Source organism: Diadema antillarum, unplaced genomic scaffold (genome assembly GCF_040938485.1).
Source record: "Diadema antillarum isolate AM-2024a unplaced genomic scaffold, OU_Dant_1.0 seq00000150_RagTag, whole genome shotgun sequence".
Lineage (NCBI taxonomy): Eukaryota > Metazoa > Echinodermata > Echinoidea > Diadematoida > Diadematidae > Diadema > Diadema antillarum.
Window position 1 is genome coordinate 241,526 of NW_027271223.1, and position 20,199 is coordinate 261,724.

A 20,199-nucleotide genomic window follows, 5' to 3' on the forward strand; every position below is an offset into this window, starting at 1 on the left:
GGCACAATGGCAAAATAACTAAGAACTAGACAAATAAAAACGACAGTACTTAAATTTCTGACAGATTTAGAAAAGTTGTTCAGTCCACGGTGTCAAAATCACACAAGCATGGATTGTACATGCATGCAATTTTGCCTAATGGGAAGGTGTCTACTTTGATGCTGCGTTTACACCATGTTCCCGGCAACCATGTTTCAGGCCACCGTGGACAGAATGGGATGGATGTGGTGAGACGTGATAGCCAAATGTGACAGGCCATGATCGTCGTGGATGCCGTGTCAGATTTTTAAACTGTCAAAAAATTTGCCAGGGCAGTCCCGGTGCCAATGAGGAATCTTGTATGTCGTGACAAAACGGGGTGAACGCAACGAAACATGACAGCATGTAATAGGCGGTAACAAAACTTGGAGGCGGTCCGTAGTGGGACACAACGGAAAATATTGATAGTCTCGCCTGACCACACACCGTGAGAACAGCGTCTGACAGCTATAGTTCATCGGGGCGAGGACTGGAACTAACAAAACTAGAATGCGAAGGGGGGGGGGGGGAAACAGGAGAATGTTTTGGGCAAATGGGGCTGCCGTGGCTGCTGGGAACATAGTGTGAATGCAGCTTTAAATCTACCAAGGATGAGCAATGATGTCTTAGCACTTACAGAGCAAATGGCCTCATATGATTTTTTTTTTTTCATCCCGAACAAACTATAGCCTAACTGTTCAAAGTGTGTCTAAAAATAACAGCACTATTAAGCTAAAAAGAGGAACAGTACCAGAACCCCAACCAGGGACATTTGTGTCATCTCAACAACTTTGCATTAGCCTGGCCCTACAAATTGTAGGAATGACTTCTGCCACATTTCATGAAAATCTGATTATCATCCACTTTGAATGGATGATGAAAATTTTAATTTTGACCATCAGGCCCAGCCCAAACATGTTAACCCATATTTAAAATGTATGCCAAACCTAACTACCAGTGCCATTGTTAGGAACAACTTGAATTTCTCTAATTCCACGAGCATCTGAATTCACTGAGACTCGGTTGCACTACAAGTATTTCACGATACAGTATGTTCGAGATTATCTTTTCTACACTTTTGGGAGCCCCAACGCTTGAGCCCCTATGGAGGTCATCTGAACATTTTAATGACTCTGTATCCCATGCCCCTCAGAATGACTCTTGCAACTAAGAACAACAACTGCATAGTTCCTTGAAAATATGATTAATGCATCCTACAGGAGAAGACTAAAACATAAATCTCAAACAATCGGGGCCCTGCCCTCCTTGTACCCCCTGAATTGCTAAATTGGGTCAGTACTGCCAATGCATACTTTCTACTCCAAGGAGGACCTCCACGCAATGTGACATGGTTATGCTCCGGTCAATTTGGGGAATATCTGATCGTGTTTTTTTATGGAGAAGATAAAAATGTCAGTGTCAACTTTTGGGTTCATCTTCTCAGATGCCAAATCTACTTCCCCTCCCCCTAACTGTCATGAATAATCTCCATTAATTCATCTCTTAGAGCATCTAAAGGCTAAAATGACTTGCTTGCATTTCTTCAGGGTCTGAGGAAGTACATATTTTTATACTCGTTTAGTTTTGGGTCTTTTGGACCCTGCCTTAGGTCCCCATGAGGAGTAACCCGGAAAATTTCTGCAGCTTTGTAAGTCTGCCTCTAAGCAAGATTCCTGCCAAGTTTGATTGGAAGAGGGACATGAAGTTTACATAGGATGAAAATGTTAAATGTTCACTATTTACATACAGACAATGCTCAATACACAGCTGACAATGCATAATAATTTGCAGATGACACACATTGGACTAAGAGTGATTGCAGTAGCTTATTTGAGCCCTTTTGCTCACATATACTGAAAAGTTTAATTAGCTTTTATTCTTCTTGGATTCCAGGCCTTTCCTGTTCCTCGTTTTGCCTTTCTTCACCATGCTCTTCACTTGTTCTTTCATCTGAGTCACTGCCAAACAAAATCTCTTTGTGGCAAAGTGGGCATGAGTCTTGCATGTAGAGCCACTTTCGCAGACAAAGCGCATGAAACAAGTGGCCACACGGAGTAATGCATGCACTGTTCAACTCCTGATAGCAGATGGCACATACATCATTATGCTTCTCAAGCAGTGCTGGGGAGGCCTGCTCCAATAACTTGATCTTCTGGACTGCGAGCCGTCGATTGCGGAACTTTTTCCACCCATCCTTACCCAGCTGGAAGATGTTGAAGTATGCGTGGGTGCAGATCATGACAGCGCGGATCACTCCCCGCGACTCAAAGACGAAGATCCAGGCACCATTGATAAACAGGAAAATCCCGGACACAAACTCCAGGACACTTCCTGTAGCCTTCACGTAGTACACATAATCATCTAACCCTTCCCAGAAAGTCTCTCGATGGGTGTCAATGACAAAGAGGATGTACAAGATGAGACTGACAACAATCTTGATGATAAGCTCAAGGCAAAAGGCAGTCAGGGCAAGCATCCAGGTACCTACAGGGTTGGCGTACCATAGCTGAACAATGAACCAGGCAGAGAAAAGGATGAGAAAGCACGCCATGGTCAGGGCCCTGGCATGCTTCTTCCGGTTGATGACGTGCATGGTGGACAACTGCATCATGACGCCGTGGAGCATGGTGTGGACAAAGTGCAGGATGGCTGTACTCAGCAGACACATGTTCCGTCCGAGTCGCACCACTCTGTTTTCTGGACTCATATCGGGCAGTCCAGTCTGCAAGGCCAGGATGAAGAAGAGCACCGATGCCACTGTGCCAATGTTCTCCCCGCCTTCCCTCTCCACTCCCAGGAACAACCGCGCCAACTGTCCCACCACATTTGCCGCAGGCGATATGGTTGCACTTAACCCCATAACTGCAAGAAATGTGCTGCAACTTTCGACGGCTATCTCATACACAGCCAATGACAAAAACTTTCTGAATGATTGCTCAGTGTCACCATCATGTGCATAGGTGTATGCGAATACCAATCTACTTACCTGTATACCTAATCTTGTCAACCAAAACAACCTGAGAACCGTAGGAATTTTCAGTCGTACCCACTGATTTTCCACCAAAACGTGAAACCCAAATCTCTTATAAATGTTCAGATATGTCCTTGCAATGATTCTTATGTTTATCAAGTAGTGATATAAGAAGGACATAACTCTCCACAATATGTTGAGCATTAAAATAGGTATAACGGGGTAGAGAAAATAGCATGTTTTCACAGCATCACTCATCATTCTTGCAGGTAGCACGGTGACAGCTGAGAGAAACAGACGAAGGAATACAGGTGACACAAGGCACATCCAAACAGAAAAGATGGGGGCATCAGTGTTGCTCCATTGAGAGAGATTGAAGAGGGCTGGTGTCTTGGCAAACACAAAACTGTACATCATCTGAATGCAGATATAGAAGAGGAATTCATCGCTGCACACCACTTCAAGTGCGTTGAGCTGTCCCTCTGCACCAAAGCCTGTTGGCACCGCCGTGGAGTTGGACTGGGTGTCCGTCAGATTGGCCATGCCCAACCTCTGAAGGAAGATTGCGTTCCACCACTGGGATGTTCTGAGTGCTGCCATTGCAACCACAAGCCCGTAGCACAGGCACAAGGTCGAGGATGGCAGGAAGAAGAGTACTGCACATAGCAGCAAGACTGAAAATGCAAAAGAGACATAAAACAGTTTCAAACATTTAACACAATCAATATGTTAATCTTGACTTAATTGTATCTTACTCAGCAATGAAGCAGAATACTGAAGCCACAACTAGCACTTCCTATAAACCGATGCGGTAAAAATTATGGAGTGACCTAATACATAATGAAAATCATGTTGTGCAATCTTGACACATTTTGATGAAGCAAAAGTTGAGAAATATACTTGGATACAAAATTGCACTAGTGCCCAAACTTTCAGACCTAGAGCTGAGGATATTTGTCATACGGGCAATTCCACGGTAACTGACGTTACACATAAGGATTTTCATGAAATTGTTTGCCTTGTAGTTTTGTGAATGAAAGCACCTTGGGCTTGCAATTAGCATTGATGAATAAGTTCATGAGAATGAAGAAATAGGTGGAAAGTTTTTCTCTCAAACTGCATTTCTTATCACATAGCAAGTGAAAATGTGTCGGTAACTGACGTTACGGAAAAAGGACATGGGAAATTATGGTGTAGATGTAAATGGAAATATCTCATGTCCCTGACTTTTAGCCTTTATGTGTTTAATGTGGCAATACACCTAGGTTCTTAGGAACAGGTGTGCCAAATAATGTGTACTTTAGTTGTCTCCTTCTACCACCATGCCAATTTCAGTGAAGGCATGACGGTAACTGACGTTACGTAACTGACGTTACGCTTACATTTGCCATTGGGTTTACACATGCAAAATCATGATTGGGAATAGCTATGTGATATTTCATAATTCTGACCATTCAGAATGATTTGGTTGATATGGAGTCATACCTTGGTTCATCAGTCATAAATACACAATGAAATGAAACAGTAGTCCATTTTCTTTGTGTTCTATGAAAACTTAAAGGTAAACATGTCAGTAACTGACGTTACGTAACTGACGTTACACATACTTTGCCGTGGGGTTTACAGAGAACTAATTTATTTAACAGGTTATTACACTGCTGCAATGTACCAGTGACAATCCCAGGCAACTACAGCAACAAATTAAAACAAAATCTAAAGACACAAATAATATTGGGTGGGCCCTTAGGGGGCACCCCCCAATGCCATAGCACAGTTGGGCAAAAATAATGTAAATGCACAAGAGGATATTTCTTGACATTTGTCTGAAGATTTAATTTTCATTCAACATTTATGATTGCACAGAGCCATTAATAGATTAAGCAGTTCCAAGTATGAATATATTGACATGGCTAAGGGCTTTTTTGTTTGTTTGTTTGTTTGTTTGTTTTTTAATGAACAGGAAAGTTTTTATCTACATAGAGTGCTCCACCCATAATACCTTGTAGTACTACACAAAACATGGATATTTTTGTGCTTGAAAAAAATATCAAAATATCTTCCAGGTTATGGGGAAAAAAACATGTATCAACTCATAAATATGCACAAATACGTATGAAATCTATTGTGATATATTTCTCCTTCTTTTCTTTATTTTACTCCTGATGATCTCCATCATCAATTGATTTAAATGAAAAGTGTCGCACTTTTAATATTTCTCTGTGAAGAAGAAAAATAAATGCTTTTTTGGTCAAAAGAACATTATTGTTTTATTCCTAGCTTGAAGTAATTCAACTGTTTTTTTTTTCCTTTTCACTGATATATCACGGCTTGCAAATCCATTCGAGATACCAAAAAATCGGACTTTGCAACGAAAGAATACTAAAATCAATATAAAAAACTCTTCCTGTTCATAATTATCATGTGTTGTATTACAAAATGTCCCTGCATGAATAGAATAAAGTAATCAACAAATACACACTGTATGAACATTTTTTTTAAAAAAACCCTGAATCCTCTCTCACTTTGAGCAACATCAGTGTTAAGTTTCAAACAATAATGAGTACATGCCTTACGTACCATATAATACAAGATGAGCCATGTTAACTACACCACACATTTAAGTGCAAGAGAAGAAATATCTGTTTGTGCATTTGCCTTGAGGTAGAAACTTGACTAAGCTTCCTGAAAAAAAAAAATGCCAGCAAAAGCAAACATTGGTGAAGATTGTTAAACTGTTGGTATACAGCTGTGCAGAAGTTTGTTTGGGGTTTTTTTTTTGTAGAAAATGTGGTTAACATGCAATCATGTCACTGATTAGGCCTACAAACTTTGGTAGCTTTATCATCCTGTAGGACTGGGAATGTACTAATTTGAGTGCATATATATTGCATGTGGCAAACTAAACTTCCAGATGATTTAACCTTAAACTTGTGCTGAATCAAAAATCGAAAGCTCAAGCTCCCCCCCCCCCCCAAAAAAAAAGATAATCATGGTAAATGAATGAATAAATGAATTTAGAAATAAAAAAAAATATATATATATCCATGGACATACCATGGTAATGACATCATTTCCTATGAAAGGGATTGCTGCTCTTTGTTGTAAGTTGACTTCCCAGATGTATTGAAATGGCCAAAAATCAAAAAATTTGCCTCAGTTATAATTACTGTCATGGTAACTGACGTTACATACTCGTGTATGACGTTTCGGTAACTGACGTTACACATTTTGTAGTGTTCATTTTGACTCTCCAGTATGCCAAGTATCCTTATTTCTGGTATTAAAATAAAGGCATATGGGCATACATTAGAAATCCCAAGTTACATCATACAGCTCACTTCCTTTGATGAATAAACTTAAAAATTCCTTGTTTTTGGTAACTGACGTTACATCCATCATTATCAAAGTAATTAACAGTTTTTATCAAATTCTTTAAAGCTACCAGCTTTTTTTTCTATCGTGTGGTAAAAGACTTCTCTGGTAACTGCATACATATGAAAGATTGTTGTTTAGAGTACTAATAAAGTAGATATACAGAGAGTAAGTTATGCGACAATACACTCTTTTCACCATTGAGTTAAAGGCATATTTTGGCAGCCATTTTGAAAATCAAAATGGCCGCTTTTATTGAAAAACATAATGATTCTTAAAACTTCAACTCAAGTACTGTCTGAAAATGTATGGTGTTTGAAACAAATATCATTTTGAATTTTTGGCACCTGTGTCCTAGTTACCGTGGAATTGCCCATAAGGAAAGCTACCATGATATAGCTTTACGTCCCCTCTGCGCCGAAGGACAGGGTAATCTCGACTAAAGTGCTTGCCTGAGGGCACAACTGCTACTATTAGTACGACTACTAGCCAGATAAACTTGGAACCAAAATTTAAAGACTGAGACTGTGGTCTTGTCCACTGCACTGAGCCACACTGCACCAGCTCCTCTCCTACTGTATGTCCAAGAGCAGTAATTCATCTGACAGGGTGGATGAAGTTACAAAGAGCATGTATTATAGAATGGGTAGCAAAAATCCTGAAATCTCATTGGTCGAGAGCTATTTGTTGATTTTAAATGGCAGCATGCCGAGTCACTTGGTAAACATACTATCGTGCACTTGTAGTGAGAGTACACGCACTGAGCATGCATTTGCACACTCGGTGCATCTAGTAGGTCTAATTACTGGATGCATTATTTTGGGGGGCTTTTGTCTATGTCAAGCCAAAAGGAATTGCATCCAGTAAATTTGCCAGCAGGTAGCATGATCGAAAAATGTTCCTATTAGATTTGATAACACAGATGACGCATGTCTTTTCGTGTGTCAGTTGGAATAGTGTGCACGCGGTAACTATGGAATTTAGCCTAAACCCGCTCGGCTTCACCTTGTGGGTTAGCATTCCATAGTTGCCTCATGCACACAATTCCAAATGACGCATTCAGACCTGTGCGTCATTTGGATAATACCTGCAAGACGGCCTTGACACAAAGCAATGGGTAAGTTTTAGTGGGATTGGAAATATTAAAACTTGAGCAAGGACATTACTATGGTCGTAAAAGAAGTCAATAGTCACTGGACATACAGTATTATAGTCTCAGGCATGATATACGGTGCAATTAACTTGCCAAAAGCTTTTGACCTCGCTGCCTAATTTGCATAAAGTAAACAGCATGTTAACGCAAAACCGCTGGGGAAGTGCTGCAGGACTATCGCAATATCTCACCTCAGAAGCCATCAAATGATAAAATCTACACAGCAAATTGAAGGAGAAATTATTCTCTAACTGGCAACGTTAGTTATTTTGGGTTTTATTGAGGATAAACCTGAAAATAATGTTGAAACCTAGCGTCCAAAAAAGAAAATTTGGTCTCTCAGAAAATGTTTCACATTTTTCTTTATTGCCCAAAAATGAAACTTCAGTATGACTTGTGGTAGTATGTCCATACTGTGTTCCAAATATCTTTTCTGTAATATTTGTCGCATGGTTATGTCGGGAAAAAACCAAGACAACTGTCATTAGCGACCCACGAAAAATCTATAGCGCAAGTGTTACACAGTCCAATGTATTGGTTTTCGAGCTGCATGAAACTGATGAAGCACATTGCAGGGTTCGTCTTTCACCCACTCACCACCCTGCGGACCGAAACCAAACCCTGTCGATGTGCGCCGAACCCGACACTGCTGATTGGCTATTAAAGCGTGTGCTGACAAGTAAAAGAATGCATGCGCAGGAGGATGATCTAGTTGTGCTTGTCCAGTATTTTCTCTAAAATTTGGTTGTCTATTTCCTCTGATTTTAACCTAACTACTGGTATTAATTGCGCAAACACAAAACTTCGCAGGTAGGGAGTCTGGGGATACAGACACGCAATTCGTTAATCAAGTAGAAATCTCTATGCATATTCATGCTGCAGCAGAGTTGTGTCGGGAAATAATCGTAACCCGGCCTTTCCCACAATCGACTCAAACAGAAAAATACAAATATCTCGAAAGATACATCAGGATTTTCGCCAAAAATTCATATGAAGTCTACCCATATTAGATATATGAAGTTTCAAGGGATTTGGTGGTCAAATAAGGGAGATATGAAAAGGTGAACTTTCGAGATTTTTTGTCCTTCACTTTGCACAGCACTTCGCACAGCACTTCGATGACCGTTACAAATTCAAAAGCTTTCGCCTCTTATCACAGAGAAATTGCACCGAATCGCCTGGCATGAGTCTGTGAAGATCAGAGGGGCAAACAAGAGATAGAAAACCTTTCTTGGCATTGATAACTATCTTTTTTTATTCTACTAACATTAGTCTAACTCTAAGACAAGTCCTCCGGTAAAGAAATGTTTTTTTTTCAGACTTTAGATATTCAATAGGGTCTACTACAATAGGCATCACAAATCTTCACATGGACTAGTATCCACATCAAATCAATTTTCTCACTTTAATGTAACAGACCCTTGTCACATGACAGTGATATTCTTACAGAAAAACACAGGGTCACAGCAAACTTCATGATAGCTCTTTTAAGCGTTAGAGGTGTCATCTGCGCTTGACCGAAAGATCGGCCTGTGTCTGGTCATCGGGGATACGTTCCGCGGAGACTGCGTCTGGCTTCACGGATGGAGGAGAGCAATAACGTCAAAAAAATAAAAGATTCCTCCGGCCAGACGGATCTTTCTGTCTACATCTCCGTGAGCATGATGGTGAGTGAATGCCGAATGAAGCCAGTTAAGATGTTAGACGGAAGCCTACAATTGTGTTTTTTAACCCCGTACTTTCTCTGACCCAGGACTTTCTCTGACCCAGGATCGTTAATACCGTACCAATTTTTTCAGCTTTTTACACTCGCCAATAAATCTCGTACCCAGTACTTAAAGCTCTTGTCCCGGGCTATTAAGAAGAGAAAACTGACCTTTTTACACTCGTATTTCCTAGTCCCGTACTTTCCAAACCACATGAATATTCATGTTTATGCTGTGCACTGTACTTGTACACGCACGCATTGAAAGCACTTGATTATCTCCTTTCTGATTGGTCAGTGGGGTTCGGGCCTCGTCTCCGTCTCTTAACCCCGGACTATTTCTTCGTTCTGGTTACACTTGCTTGCTTGGCACCACAATTGCAGTGCTAACCCTGCTTTTGTGCAGGGCCAGATAGTACGGGATTATCGGTGGGGCTAGCCCCCTTTGGCAAAAACAAGTGAAGTGTAAACAGAAAGTGGGCCAAGGAAAATCCAGTACATGGGGCTAAGCACCCCCCCCCCCCCCTTAACCCCACCGTTGCCCGTTGGTACGGGACTAGTTGCAAGTGTAAAAAGCACCTAGATTCTAAATGGACTTGGGTCTTTTTTTAAGTGATATTACCAGGGCCCGAGGGGCCAGGGCCAATACCAATACTCATAGGATCTCCCCATTATTAAAAGTACAGATGTAACTGGTTAGCTGTAGTGTAGACTCAGTCTAGCTAGACGAGGGTCGATAGAGTTCTAGTTCAGTTCGGGAAACCCACTCACAAGGGGGGCCCCTCCTTATAAGTAACCCGTCCCCCTTATAAGTAACCCCGTCCCCCTTATAAGTAACCCCCGGGGCACCCCTTATAAGGAGTCTCCACGCTTTTTTGCAATGCAACGCGAAAATGAAAGGACTGCGGCAATTCGCTTGATTATGTCCATAAAGCTTCACAAGTTTCCTAGTTACTCACGAAATTTGAGCAAAATCGGTTTGAGGCATCATATCTAAAATCATGGATTTAAATGCGATGTCAAACGACCCATGCGAATGCTGAAATGCGAGCGATTACTGGCGTGAGTGTCGCCAGGCGCGGCGGCGCGGCAATGCTTGAGTGCAGACGTGGCGACTGAGTGGCAGACTCAGTCGCCACGTCTGCACTCAAGCATTGCCGCGCCGCCGCGCCTGGCGACACTCACGCCAGTAATCGCTCGCATTTCAGCATTCGCATGGGTCGTTTGACATCGCATTTAAATCCATGATTTTAGATATGATGCCTCAAACCGATTTTGCTCAAATTTCGTGAGTAACTAGGAAACTTGTGAAGCTTTATGGACATAATCAAGCGAATTGCCGCAGTCCTTTCATTGTCGCGTTGCATTGCAAAAAAGCGTGGAGACTCCTTATAAGGGGTGCCCCGGGGGTTACTTATAAGGGGGACGGGGTTACTTATAAGGGGGACGGGTTACTTATAAGGAGGGACCCCCCTTGTGAGTGGGTTTCCCGAACTGAGTTGATGAGTTAATTAATTTACCGTGGTAACGTTAAAATTTACTACTATATAAATTTACACTTCATCAGAGTGATCGGACCAAGGCAATGTCTTGGTGGATAGCATTGGATTCGCGAATGTGTCATTTTGTAATCATTAGATATTAGATTGATCATGTTGATTGGCATAACTCCTAACTTATTGTCTAACGTTATATATAGTCTTACCTGCTAAGTACAGTAACGTCGACAAGACTGGAAACGCATCCGTATCGCCTAGTTCGAGTGCAATTCCGCCGGCGATTATGGCGTCCATTAGCAGAAGTGGTGGCACCCGAATAATGGGTCCATACTTTGCCTCAAGACCAACAAGATTTCGAGACATCGTGCTCTATCAAATCCGTCAAGGATCTTGAAAAAGAGAGCACCGACATTGCATCACATTCAAGGCCGGCATTTATGTTCTTTGGCGATACATAGCCCGGCTGTGTGTACTACTAGCTAGCTCATGATCATGAGCTGAACGTACAGTACTGTATACTGTACGTTTACGTACAATTGTACGTGCGGGACACTTCGCTTCAGCAACTGTCTGATCCGTTGAGCGGAGTATGAGGGAAATGATACCACCTCTCGCCAGTCGATCGTTGATTATCAACCTTATCAACGTAAAAAGATATAGCGCCATCTCTTGTCCATCGATGAGAGTTGTGAATACACCATAGAGCTGTATTATGCGATATGTAAATGCAGCTCTGTGGAATACACTCACTACTATACAAGTCTCTCTTTAAAATACCTAGTACTCAGGAAAAAAAAAATCAAGTTCATATATCTTGTAGATATTTGGCTAAAACTTAATGTATCAAATACCATATGAAAGGTAATTTAATTTGCTATCAACGTGATAGGTCAATTATAAGGAACACTTTACGCATAAGTGAACACCTTTACTTCTCTTCCAAGATAGGACTACAAAAGTAAAAATTGAAAAAAAAATGAACAAATTATTGTCATTCATGCGTAAGTGCTCCTCCATGTAACAATGATATAAGAACAAAAGACAATTTCAACACAATAGAAACCGTGAATTAAGTTGCAAAAAATAAACCTGTGATCTCTATAATATTTCTTGAAGCCTAAAAGCTCAATAAAGGCGAAAAATAATGGAGGAACATAAAGAATCTCTTGTCAAATGATGAAAATGATGGGAATTTGAATTGATTTATCAAATTAAAAAAAACTGTAAATAATAATTCGTTCAGTAATTTGATTCTTAAATTATTGAATTAAAATGAAATAAAGATATTCTGTTCATTTAGTTATCATTGTACCCTTACTCCCTTAGTGGCGTAGCCGGGGGGGGGGGGGGGGGGGGGGGGGGGGGGGCGATGGGGGTGGTGATAGGGGTGGTCGCCCCCCCCCCCCCCCCCCCACCCCCACCCCCAAGATTTGGACCGGAGATTTGGGAGGCGGAAAAAAATGCGTGTATACTGTGTGCATGCACATGAAGTGGGTCTCCTTTTCAACCTTCCATCAAATAAGATCATAATTTTTTGAATATTTCATTCAAAGTGTGCACCAGATCGTTGAATTTCAACTCAAAATATGCAAAATCTCTCCCCCTCTGTGCCTCTTTCCCTAGCCTTAGTACACTTTTTAGATTTACAAAAAAAAAATTATGAATAATTCTGAGTGCTTAAGACTTATCACTTATATTCCGAAAACTCAAACTTCCCTCATGTACAAGGGGAATTTCCCCTTTTAATCAACCCTTTCCTCCCTCAGTCCCCCCCCATCACTTTTTTTCAATGATTTCCCAAATATTCCACCAAATATGCGTATACGAGATATCTCAAATTCAACCTTAAAAAGGCAAAAGCTTAATCTGACGGGAAGGGTGGAGATAACACTTGCCCACGTCTTCTCCCTGCTCGCCCGCCCCTCCCCCTCCCCCCCCCCCCCATGAATATAGAAGTAGACTGTGGCTATACTCACACTTTGAACATATATTTCCAAATATGACACAAAATGTGTGCACAAAAACGTTTAACTGCAATCAGAAAATTATACAGAATCTCCTTCCACAGACGTATACACTGCTCTTCTGATTGAAAAATTTATTCCAACAAAAGTGTGCGCCAAATTCCTGAATTTCAGTTCTAAAAGCTTAAAACTGAAAAAAAAAGCTTAGGCTCCCTTGAATATGGGAGAGGTATCTTGCCACCCTTCCATTGCTTGTTACCCACTATAGACTTAGTACATTTTTGGGAATGACAATTTCCGAATTTTCCACAAAAAGTGTGCTCCAGATCGCTTTATTTCAATTCTTAAAACGCAAAAGCTCCGCCGAGCGGGAGGGGGAATCCCCCTCCACTAAGCTCATCCTCACTGGACTTTGTACATACACACAGATGATGCACATTCGGAATAAGAGCTAAATTCCGTGATTTTAACACTTCGATGAAAAAGTATTGCACCAAAAATTTGCAACAGATCGCTGAATTAAAGGTCTGAAAATGTAAAATCACCTTTGTCTGGGAGGGGAAATGCCCCTACCTACACCCTCGTGTTCTGAAAATGTAAAATCACCTTAATTCGTCTGGGAGGGGAAATGCCCCTACCTACACCCTCGTGTGCATGCTTTTTCTGTTTGATTGCTGAACAGACAGCGTTCATGATATTCAGTGTCAGAATTAATATAAGACGGTTATTTGAATAATACCCTTTTATAGCCACAATGTTCAAGTATGATAATCGACATGAAAATATATTGCTACCTTAAACAAGTGGGACTGTTTCAAGTCGATAAAACACGCACAAACACGCAAAAACACGCAAAAACATGCATCAATTTGCACCATTTGCAACATCAAAATGCAAAAAGTTCTCTCCGTGGGAGGGGGGACACCCCCTCCCACACTCTCCCCTTCCCCCTCGCTCGCTCCGCTCGCTTGGGCTCAGTCGCGTTCATGATATTCAGAGTAAGAATTTTTTAAATGATACCATTTTATATGTATTATAGGCAAATTGTTGATAATAATCTACACTAGAATATACTGCAACCTTGAACAAGTCGGACTGTTTCAACACGTTAAAACACGCAAAAACATGCATCAAATTGCATTTGCAACATCAAAATGCAAAAAGATCTCAACGTGGGAGGGGGGACACCCCCCTCCCACACCCTCCCCTTCCCCCTCGCTCGCTCCACTTGCTCGGGTTCAGTCGCGTTTATGATGTTCAGTGAAAAGAATTAATACAAGAAGTGTATTTAAATCATACCATTTTACAGGCAAAGTGTTCAATAATAATCTACATCAAAATATACTGCTACCTTAAACAAATGGGACTGTTTCACGTCGATAAAACGCGCAAAAACATGCATCAAATTGCACCATTTACAACATCAAAATGCAAAAAGTTCTCACCGTGCATGGGAGGGGGGACAACCCCCCCCCCCCTCTATAAAAACGCCCTATCAGAAGTGAGTTTTTTTAGATGATGGTATGGATCCTGACTAACCAAAAGTTTGACTATTTTAAAGAGCTATCGCGTGACCAGTCTTTGATGTAACTACAAAATAATGATTGAATGCACGTTACACCATCACGGCGTTAGTAATCCATCGCACCCAATCAGGTAACTTTGGAACAACCAAAAGCACTCTGAAGCGAAGCCACGAGTGTGCTTTGAACGCCAAATCAATTAATGTACATTATTTGTTTTGTAATTCAGCAATAGAACAAGATTCCCGGGCTGCTACCGAGTCTAAATCATCACCATTGTTTTTCAACCTTTTGATTCAACAACCCCAGAGTCTTGTTTTATCAAGTAGGCCTACGTGGATTAGACCCTATGATAATTATGATAATCATGATATACATATACGTGATACAAGTCTCCTTTAAATGTACCCTATTGCATGTTTCTTTTCTAAGTTGATGAACATGATCACTAACTACCTATAGTTTGTGGGCACCTACATGTAACCAGGGAGGTGATCCACCTCCCGAGTATGATGTAACAATGTTTTAGACAAAGAGGATTTTTTTTAGAGACTAAAATGATCAATTTTTGTGGGCTATATTGCCATGAAGATCCGAAGGTTAATGATCAAGCAACTAAAACACTTCACTTCTAATACTCAGATTGTACAACCAACTTATAGAGGAAGGTTATAATCATATAATAGCAATTACAGTCAATTACCTGAATGAATATTGGTTGACATCAATAACACCACTGAAAATAAAACTATACCTGGATAAAAGGAGATTTGAAACTAAAACAATTTACATTAATCAGTCATTGCACCGGAACATGCCATATGCACTATATGAAAAACATAATCGTCTGGTTGATAAAATTTGTTACTTTATAAATTTTGTTATATACCTACAAATTGCATAAAATGAAAGACAAATAAGATAAATACGTGCATCATGATTTTCTTTTTATTGTCATGTTAAAAAGAAAATGATAGACTTCCATTGGTTCATTGCATTCTGTACCCTCTGAAGAGAAGAGCCATACACCATCATCATTAATTCCCACGGGTGACATTATAGGATAAGGCTATATTGTGACAAAATGATAAAGTGCGTCCGTTTCAATGAAGATTTTGTTCCAGCACTGTTTGTGCTTTAATAGCACAGATACCCATATCAGAATAAAGTCATGAACTTCTATATGCATCTGCGCATGGTCCATTTTCCATTGGTTCGTTGAAGAATATGTTCATGAGGCATTTGACATAATAGACACATAGGCACATACAAGGGATCTTTATAGATATGACAATTGTGTATACTGGTACTGGGCCAATGGAGCTGACAGTCTTTGACACAGGGGGAACCATGCACAGATTTTTCCCAATCATTTTATCGATGCAGGACCCGAGCTGGTGATACTCGAGTCAGAAAATCGAATATAAGTCTCTAAATTCTCAATCCTGATTGGCTGATCATACCTGACTTACGTTCGATTTTCTGACTAAAGTTTGATTGCATCTTTTTTATGCCTCAGGTCCCAGTTTATTGATAGCAAATGCTGAAGGTCAGCACAGAGCTTGAGAGATATCGGGACCATGCACTTGCATGCCTCGTCCCGTTCCCTCAAAGAGGCTTGAGACAGGTGCGTCTGAGAGGAATAAAGGGGAAAAATCGGATATATTGGATAGGATTGTTCGTAGATATCATTATAGTCCCTTTTTCAATTCAATTTAATTCAATTCAAAACCTACTTGCGCTTCAGACTGAGTGCAAGAACTTCACTGCAGATAAGAAAAGGTGCAACCATGTAATGGATGTTGAGCGTTGACTTTATCTCCTTTGTCATTTCCCTATGGAAATTATAACTATATAATTATATAGTAGTGCCATCCAATTGAATTCGAAATGATTAACCAAAATGATAATGAAAGAATGCTTTGATGTTGATGTCACATTTGCAATCTTAAAGCCTTTAATATCTTTATTGTTATTATCATTATTATCATTATTATTATTATTGTTATTATTATTACTACTACTATTATATTCATCTATTTATTTATTTATTTGGGCATACAAGCGCCGCAAATGACATTGCAAGATGAACACATCCATTGTATTTTTTTTTTTTTTTACAAAGCCATCATGAATAATGAAAGTGAATAGAGAGGTTCCCATGAGCTTTTGATATGCGACGCGAAGGCTATAAGACGAGGTATAGCCTCCCAGGTTGGACAATGGAACCAACAGCTGTCTCGAGCATGACATTGTCCAAAACACCATTTTGCCTCATTTTCGTCAGCTTTAGCGTTTGTATCGCAGATCTAAAGCTTGCTATTATACACCACAGCATCAGCAGAGAAACAGTAACGGATTTCATTTTCGTCATGTGCACTTGAAATATTGTCAGAGACCAGAATAAAACTTCCCTTTATCCAATGTACTATTGATTGTTCCCATACATACGTATACACCCCCCATGCATTTATCAAAACACATGCAGATTTCAGCTTAATTCCTCAAGTGTTTATGACTATAAAACAGACAAGAAAATGATTATAAAAAGAAAGAAAATGATTATAAAAAGAAAGAAAATGATTATAAAAAGAAAGAAAATGATTATAAAAAGAAAGAAAATGCTAACCATACAAATTTTCACGCACTGGAAACTTATACTGGTCCTTTTTGCTCCCTATTTTTGTTTCGAATTATCTTCAGATTTCTTCTTCTCCCCTTCCTTCTCTCCACTCCCGCTGCTACCTCCTCCTCCTCCACTGGCCTTGTTCTTCTCTCTCTGCTCCTGTGCCATCTTCCGGTAGATTACATCACAGGGATGGTCCAAAGTACTCTCCCCAGTGGTGAAGTTGAAGTAGTAGATATCACCCGATGAAATTTCCTGACTGTATCATCAATAATGGAGGAAATTGAGGAATAAGCTTTAAGCGTGCCATCGAGCATGCGAGATAACCTCAATCGCTTTCTCGACCCTTTTTAAATCCGATATACGATAAGAAAGCGAAATCTGAGATCTCGTCATCGAGACTAATTAATAAACGAGTCCATTAAGAAGGTGAAAAGGCAAAATGTTGTATACTATACTCAGTATTTATCTCGACTTTTCTGGAATCAGAGAGTTTAGCTCAGTTATCATCTTAACTTATGCCATCTTGATATCTATCAATAATATAGTTTGTATATATCGCATTATGTTGGAGCTATACAATAAAGGAAAATATAACGTCCAGACTATGAAAGAGTAATGTGTTCGTTGAGAGTTGGCGCTGCATGCGATGAGCTGACTTGCTAAGCGTTTCTTGGTTCATTTCCCTTGTCATGAAGTCATCCTTAAAAACATCAGTTGCCATCCGATCACGATTAGCTTGTGATATTTATCACACAAGATAACGCCTAAGATATTCCCCAAGCCATTTACTCATTTCCATTGTCAATGTCCTTGATACCATAATATATACCCCTTCGTTTCTATTTTCTCAACTGCATATATTTATTATACGACGTCACATAATTATTATAGAGAACGCGAAGAAGGTCAGTCTTACATAATTTATGTTAAAGTTTGTCTGAAAATCTATTCAAAGAAACACAAAAGAAAGTTACTTTTAGCCAATCATCTCTCTGTCTGGACCTGCTGTGTATATCGTTATTTCTTGCTATAGTCTCCTACCCTAAGGGTTAAGACCACTTGACCTTTGAGATGTTTGTCCCTGGACAGAGAATTCATGTTATCGGGATTGATCTCGCTTGATCGAGTTGATCTGATCGGCAGTGGGAACGGGGTATAGCTACTGTGGACTGCCACCTGTTGTGGTCTGGAGATGGGGACTAATATACAGTGCTATACATTTAAATGTGAAATGGACACTACTACGCATGGGGGTATTTCCCACAGAATAATTGAGCTGACATTGTGTGCATGTCACAGACACTATAAAGAATAGTATACTATTGATATGTAAATGCGAATGAATGTACAAATTAATGTGAAACAAACGATGAGTATACTCTGCAAGAATGACATGAAGAAGTACTGTAAATAAAGCGATGGAAAAGATTGATCCACTATAACGCACAGCTTGTGGACATGGATTTCTCGGTAAACAATACTGGTTATAGCATGCATATCCAAAATGCATCAAGGGCCTACACGTTTGATAAAAGTATTTCTTAACTGTTATAATGAAAGTACATTGTCAACAATACTTAAAAAGTACCAAAAATATCTAATATACTTACAAAGTACCAAAAAATACAAATGTACAGATGATATTATCATCTGTACTTTTGCTGAAAACCAATGTCATTGAACGGAACTGAGGCTTATCGGTATATATAGCAACAGTGTCCAGGGAAAAGGGGATATTGTTTCCTTGATTGTCCAAACCATGAACTTCACTCACTCATTCACTCATTCATTTACATGTATTTTCATTCTCATTTTTCTTCCAAATAAACATAACACAGAATAAATCAGGAATTGTATCATAAGCATATAATATTATACATTAGAATGCGATACTCTATGGAATGTGTTCCAAATGAAGTGTTTAGAGCATTGTGCAATGCGCTCATAATGCCCCAATTCGATTATTGTGATCTATGATGGTCAAATTGCTCTTTGGCACTATTGAGAAAATTGGATGCCTGTACAGTGATGGGGCGATCGATAACGGCCCGTTAGCGATCGCCCCTGCTAACCTGGAAATATTGAACTGCACATTACTTCAATATGAGACGATTCTGAAGCAAATAATTTTCACACAGCAATAGATATATAATATACTCTTAAATGAATCCCACAAGGATTGGAACAATCATCCCCTAGCATTCCCATTGATTCCCACTGATAAGTTACTAGTCATCCCCTTTAGATGTTATGAATTGTATTTTTACGTTTTTACCCATCTGCAGGGCCCTCATTAAAAGCAGTTTTATAACTGACGAGGCCACCCTGGTTGAATAAAACTGGAAATAATTAAATAAAATAATAAATAAATAAAATATAATATATAACAACTATAGATAGAAATATACCTTCGAAGGAGAGGAAATTCTATTAATTTATATAGGCCTAATGTGAATATTTAGCATCTTATTTTCACTTTACTGCACTTCCCTATATATATCATGATGGAGAATGTCATAAATTATGACAAAAAATGGTTACCATGGTTTCCAGCCAGCTGGGAGTGGTTTAGTGATCCCTTCCTTAGCAATCCACATCAACTCAGGCTCAGTCTCAGGATCAATGCCAATCATTGTTGTAGCATATTCATATACTTCTGAAAAGAATAAATTTCTCCATTCGATGACAGTGTCAATTTCTAATCACGTGATTATCAGGTGATTTCGTCATATAAGCACACTTACAACTCGGCCATTTGGAGTTCAAAATTAGGCCTAATTGTAAAGAATCATACAAAATATTTGATGACGGTGGTAGCTTCGTCCGATCCTCCTATATGCATGTTATACCAATACTCGGGTTTTTTTTTATTCATTTCACATTTTCAAGAGTCAAAGAAATTAATCATATATTCAAAGGTTAAACATCAGTCAATTCGAATGCACAATAAAGTTGCAATTCATAATCATAGTCGCAGAAAGTCTTTACCAAAACTAAATCCTCTTTGACATGCATTATTCATTTCACATTTTCAAGAGTCAAAGAAATTAATCATAAATTTAAAGGGTAAACATCAATCAATTCGAATGCACAATAAAGTTGCAATTCATAATCATAGTCGCAGAAAGTCTTCACCAAAACTAAATCCTCTTTGACATGCATCAAAGGAAATCTCCGATAGCGAATGATTTTCAGATTTTTACATCATGGGCCCTGTTTTATGAAGAATTATAATATATGGCTGATTTCTATCAAAAGTCTGTAGCAGCCTCTATGGTAAGAGAAGTTACAATCGATTTTATCTTTTGATAAAACGGGGCCCTGAACAACTATAAATCGGTTATGGTACATGTACATGTATAAGT

At 39.5% G+C, this 20,199-nt stretch overlaps 1 protein-coding gene across 1 annotated transcript; it reads right to left on the bottom strand.

Annotated features, from left to right (window-relative positions):
• Positions 1-489: 489 nt before the first annotated feature.
• Positions 490-11,199, bottom strand: LOC139727777 (E3 ubiquitin-protein ligase RNF139-like). Its single transcript, XM_071638753.1, has 2 exons — positions 10,925-11,199; positions 490-3,663 (listed from the first exon to the last, which is right to left on the bottom strand). The coding sequence occupies exons 1-2, from the start codon at positions 11,079-11,081 to the stop codon at positions 1,892-1,894; spliced, it is 1,929 nt and encodes a 642-aa protein (XP_071494854.1). The 5' UTR covers positions 11,082-11,199; the 3' UTR covers positions 490-1,891.
• Positions 11,200-20,199: the final 9,000 nt, after the last annotated feature.